General features: G+C 37.9%; 1 protein-coding gene across 1 annotated transcript; it reads right to left on the bottom strand.

The window, feature by feature from the left end:
- Positions 1–737: 737 nt before the first annotated feature.
- On the bottom strand, positions 738–5483 carry LOC107776671 (BTB/POZ domain-containing protein At1g30440-like). Its single transcript, XM_075249359.1, has 4 exons — positions 4680–5483; positions 3740–3809; positions 1837–3060; positions 738–1511 (listed from the first exon to the last, which is right to left on the bottom strand). The coding sequence occupies exons 1-4, from the start codon at positions 4736–4738 to the stop codon at positions 948–950; spliced, it is 1917 nt and encodes a 638-aa protein (XP_075105460.1). The 5' UTR covers positions 4739–5483; the 3' UTR covers positions 738–947.
- Between the last annotated feature and the right edge of the window lie 485 nt (positions 5484–5968).

The following is a 5968-nucleotide window of genomic DNA, read 5'->3' as shown; positions in this document are numbered from 1 at the left end:
GGATCATCACTTGTATAGAGAGCAGATTGTGGAGTGACACGAGGAGAGATTAGAGCAAATTCACTGCTCAACAGATCATCATCTTTTTGTATGGAAGGATTATGGGACCGACGATGATATTCTTTTGAAAGGCTAAATCGCACCAAAGTTCGTTCGGCCACCTCAACGATGTTTTTCCCTTCTTCTAGCATGTACGAAGAGGATCTCACTTCTTTTCGAGAAGATGAACCAAAAACATTAGTTGTGGAAGGCACTTCAAGCACTTGTCCTAGTATTTCGGCTTTGCTTCTTTTGATTTGCATAACAATCTCCACGGCAACTTCCAATCCGCTTTTGGAGGTATCCCTAGGGTTGTTTCTTATTGTAGCCATCTTGGTGTTCTTGAACTTCGAAGAGAAGAGATGAGAGGTAGAGATGGTCCTCTGGATGCTCATTAATAAGTCAGTCTTGATCAAAAAGGAAAAAAGAAAAATAGAAGACAATGCATATTGGAAGTAGTAAAACTTTTCAATTTTTTATTTCAAAAGTCCGACTGAACCAAAAAATCGAAAATTTTAAGATTTCATCCTAGTTTTTTTGGTTTAATGCACTCCCTCGACATAGAACTCACTCACAGAAATCTAAAGCTACTAACATGCCAAGTGGTATTCATCTTCAGATAACGAGCACGGTTCATAATGACAAACATGAAAGGAAAACGTTCTTCATTCACAAAGACAGCCTAATAACAGATCTAGTTGGGCAATTTTGATGTATGCACTTATTGCTGAACGTAAAAGAGAGAAAATGTTAACCAAGATACATAAAATACACTTGAGCATGTTAATGTAGTCTTCAGAGACGAGATTGTCAAAGAACCTACTCAACATATATGACACAGAAATTGGAGGAGTCCTAAACTAAATGGAATCAAACCAAGATGATTAAAAGAATAGAAACAGAGAGAATTATTCATCTATAGATAAGTTTTTCTTGTGCTTTCCATGGTTTTCTTTAGCCTTGTCATCCTTTAAAGCCTTACCATTTATCTTGTTCTGGTTACTAACAGATCCCTCCTGAGCACTGCACATTTGAGACTTCAACTTGAACCCGAACTTCTTGGAGACATTTCCCCAAGTGCTCGATCCCTTTGATCGTCCCAACTTCTCGATCTCCTGCCTCATGTTTGAGCACTCCTTCTCAAGCTCAGAAACACGAACCCTCATGCTATCCATCCCCACTTTCAAAACCTGGTTTTCTCTCACAGCGGTAGCCCAGCCACCACCCTCATTTGTTCCCACCATGCCACTTCTCAACTGCCTTGACCCTCCATCAAGGTTGTCAGACACTAGGAAGCATCCTGCAATGGAGGTTCTCAACTGCAGCTGCTCGAAGAAGAGTACTTGTACTATAATCCTTAAAGGGAGTCTTTCATTCTGTGCAGCATGTGTGCAAGCTTCCAAGGAGAGCTTCTGGCAATCCATGAGCCTGCAGAGTTGTTCTCTATCGGATTCTCCCAACCATGGATGTGACTGCAAAAAGACGAATAAAAGGTTTACTATCTGAAATTCTGACCCGACAAAACTGAGCCAATATCTAGTTTTATGTCAGTGATCATTCTTTTCAAAGTTTTGATGGTTCCCCACACAAATGGTGGGGATTTCAAACACTGGAGACTGGTGCACCCAATTAGAAATGCCCATAAAAGGACTACCTCAGGCTGGTAGCGGTAGGTCAAGTTTAAATAAGATGTCAAGTTCAAGTGCAAATTTCAGTAAGCATGGCATAATGACAGCATTTACTTCAGAATGAACATTGCAATGATCATATATAAGGGAAGTAGCAACCTAAATTCACCTTTAGATAAATGTCAATTGCACGATAAAGGCCATCATCCAAGGGCCTTGCATATTCAGGAACAGCAGCAGCCAAAGCCTGAAACTTGGGAAGCTTCAAGTTAACATCTGGGGCAACCTCAGCAAGGTATCCATCAATTAGTTTCGCAACCATAGTGATTGGTGTCAGAGATGGTGAACCCATTAGTTGTTCATCATCAATGGAACAAGGTGATTCACCACCAGTTCCTTGATCCATGGCTAAGAAGTACTCAAGAATCCGCTGTACACAGTCAACATTGTAAAGTGTCTCCATTGAGTAAGAGAAATTAGGCATTAAGAGATCTTCAAGAGTGGCCTGATCAAGCTGCATTCCTATCCTTTTCTCCAAGTCCGATATGCAAGAGGGACTGGCTCGAAGAATCAAGGCTGTTTTCAGTAGGCCAAAGAGGAACTTAGTTGGAACTAGGCCTTTTTGCATGGGAAGTAAATGATCTATCTCTTCAAGTAAAAGCTTCTGATGTTCTTCAGATAGTGAGGAACCTAAACCGACTGGTGCAAGACGGTTACTAGACTCGGTAGAGCTTTGCCGCCTGTTTAGCCCAGGCAAATACTTTTTAGCATAATAAGTGAGGGAACCGGCAATTATTTCCTGTTTGACGCCTTGAGATTCCATAGCAGAAATTAGCCTTTTGTAAAGAGGTAAACTTAAAGATGATGCATCGTCATACCACCAATCAGAACTTGAATGTTTTGGTCTAGCTCCGGTGCTTATTCCATTCCATAAGATACTCCCTCCAGGACTCTGCAAGGGACCGACGTGCTCCACGACAGGCCAACCAAACAGGTTCGGGTCAGTACACGCCTTCACAGCCAAAGAATCAATGCATCTCTTTGTAATTTTGAGTTCTTCAGCATATGAGAGAACATCATCACAGGTTTGGAGTGCCTTCAAAGAGTCTTTCCAGCTACGAAGAACAACTTGATTAAGAAAGACCTCAGTCTGTGATATCAGATTCCCCTCCCCATAATCTTCAGTCATCTCAAGATGCTCACCGGCACATCGAAGGTAAACAACATTTGCTGCCGTAAGCTCTAATTTTACCCCATAACAAAATTTAGCTACAAGTTCAAATGTTTTTGCGCCACCAGGGATGTCAGCGAGTTTAATAACACAGCCATCTTCTCCTTCAGATGCTTCTGCAATCAGTTTTTCCATAACCTCACTTCTTGAAAGCAACGGGAACTGCAATCATTTGTTGGTTAAAATTAAAAATGAGATAAAACTATAAAGTCAACTTTCTATCTGGCTATCAAGCTTTAACTTAGATCTGACAAGCTATAAGGAACTCCATGCAATAATTTGAAATTATGCTCAGTGAAGATTCTAAAGTATCTTTTAAATGCAGAAGAGGTCAAAATTCTATAAGTTGACATATTTTCATCATCTTGCTCTATAAAAAATTCTTCTAAGTACAAACCTAAACCTGGAATTTAGAACAATACTGCTGGTTGGAAGCAAGCAGGAAAAGCTACATCTAGGATACTAAAGCAGACAGCAAGATGTGAGTCATATCATAAGAGGTAATTACAAGGCGACAGAGTATGTGGGCCTAAATTCATCAAATATTGAAGCAACGAAAAACAAGGAAGTACTCAAAAGAAAAAAAAAATAAAAAGAAAGAGAGAAAGAACAGCTATTTTTTAAAAATATGGTACAGCAGGTAGTTAATGAGCATGAATAAGGAGCACTTTTGAGATCCACCAAGAGGTAATTGAACTTTAGACACAAAAAATCTGATGCAAACAGGAGGATAACATTACTTCATGAAAAAAATTCTTATCCAGAAGAAAGAAAGTTGGTATTGCTGCTGAGTTGACCTATACATTACTAGATAAGTTAATTTGTGCAGAGAAAACTTTACCTTGTGAAGATGGAAAGTCATTTCCTCAACTTCAACAACAATGTCACTGGGGAGACCAGTTGTGCAGAACCTACAGGCATAACAGCAAAAGGTAAAGTGTGAACTTTGAAAGACAGACACGAACTTTATACAGTAATTTATCTACATGAACAATATGCAACACACTCTGCTTTTGGTGGAACAAACTCTATTCCTTAGACCTAAATATGTTGCCTTATATCATGTATTTCTGGTCAAAAGGATTTGAGTAAATGGAAAGGCCATCTCTATTTTGTTACAAGGTGTTTTCTCTTGTTTCCAGTGCATCGATTTCTTCATCATGGCAATTACTGTCTGGTGTTTTTGATCAAGTAATACTATATCTACATTACTTACAGGAAACAATAGCAGCAAAACCTTAATAGGTTAACAACAGATCTACATGTTTTCGCAGTAAAACTGATATGTATTGCACATACACACTTAACAAAGAGGAGAACAGAATTTTTCTTCAGAGATCACTTGCTCGAATATGAATAGTTTGTGATAAACCAATTACAGGTTTCAAGCAGCTAGCCAATTTTGGTTTAATCTGCTAACAAGTAATCAGATTTCAACATAGGCTACATAGTAACAAACCAGTCAAGATAAATTGGACTGCATCACTTATCTTTAGTGAGAGAAACAAAATTTCAGGGGCATATCGCAAAAAAACCCCCCCCCCCTCCTTCCCCTCTCTCTACTGGAGTCTATGCACAACACACACAGAGCCTATGAAGAAAACTCTTTGGAAGATGTCCAATGGTTAATTAAAAAGAAAACAAAAGGTAAACAAGAGGCTAATTAACAACAAACAACAACAACAACAACAAACAAACAAACAAACAACAACAACAACAAAAACCAAAGTGAAATCCCACAAGTGGGTTCTGGTTCTGGGGAGGGTAGTGTAACTACATACCAGGCCTGCCCTTTTCTTTGAAATGCATCTGTTTTGGATCCCAACTTCATACATGCCATCTCCTCACGGTGTAAATTACACTCAAGCTCTCAAGATTTCAACTTTTGAACCCAAAACCCTTCAATTCATCCACATAAAGCGCCCTAAGTAAGACCAAATTGCCCTCACTTGAGCTGCTTTAAAACAACAAAATACGAATCCAACAGCCCTTAAAAATTAGATCTTTGAACTCTCCGCCCAAAGTAGCAAATACCCACTTCAGAAAATCCCCCAAAACAGTCAACAATACCCTCAAAAATCTTGTTCCTTTCTTCTCTATAAGTTGTTGGGGGGGAAAAATCCAAAATCTCAGTTCAGAGATAAATCCTTAGTGAAGAGAAAAAAGAATTCTTTTTTTCCAAATGGAACAATAAATTTAGGTCAACTCTACCAATTCTAAATAAAAATACTATTAACACAGTTGTTCTGACATTAACAACTTTCTTCTATACCCACCAGAAGATTCCAAATTTTAACTCCATCTACCACACCAATGACCAAAATCCTTAAGTAGGAAAGAAAAGAAGAAAAAAAGGTAGAATTAAAGAGCCTTAAATTAGGAGTATTAGTAGTATAATAATGTTTTTTAAGGCATCATGAAAGTGCAAGAGTTGTCGAAAATCTCAGCAAGGGTAATTAATGGTAGAGCTCTGATTCTGAATCACAAAACCTTAATTTTTTTCTCTTTCTATACATGTGGCATGTGGGGTAGTTCGCTAAAAATACACTCATTTTGCGTTGCTTTTTTCAAAGCTTAATTAATTTGGAGGAGGGAATCTTATGTAAAAAACTTATTTTAGATATTTCTAATATTTAGATAACCATCATTGAAAGTCACATCTATCTGTTTGTCCAGCTAGGCCACGTGATGCCTGGATGGGGTCTAATTATGATAAATTTCGAAAGATGTAAAAGAGTATTTGGACGTGCAGTTAGGTGCTGCATTTTAATGCATTGAGATAATATATTAAAAAAAATTCCCATTAAACAAATTGTTACTACTATTAATTTTGTTATTTTTGTTGCTTAATAAAGGCAGAAGTGAAAAGCTTTCAAAAGTAGGAACAAAGAATATATTGGAGGGAAATTGGAGTCAAATTCCATATGATGCTCAAATTGTATGTAAGTTTGAAATATTTATGTCTCATCTTTTATTTTTCTAAGTTTCACAAGAGATTTACTACATTTGTCATGTAACGCCTAATATGGATTGGTGGCATTGCACTTGAATGCTTGCTTGATAGTTGTAC

Source organism: Nicotiana tabacum, chromosome 3, assembly GCF_000715075.1.
Source record: "Nicotiana tabacum cultivar K326 chromosome 3, ASM71507v2, whole genome shotgun sequence".
In the NCBI taxonomy this organism is placed as follows: domain Eukaryota; kingdom Viridiplantae; phylum Streptophyta; class Magnoliopsida; order Solanales; family Solanaceae; genus Nicotiana; species Nicotiana tabacum.
This window is presented reverse-complemented; position numbering and strand designations above follow the sequence as displayed.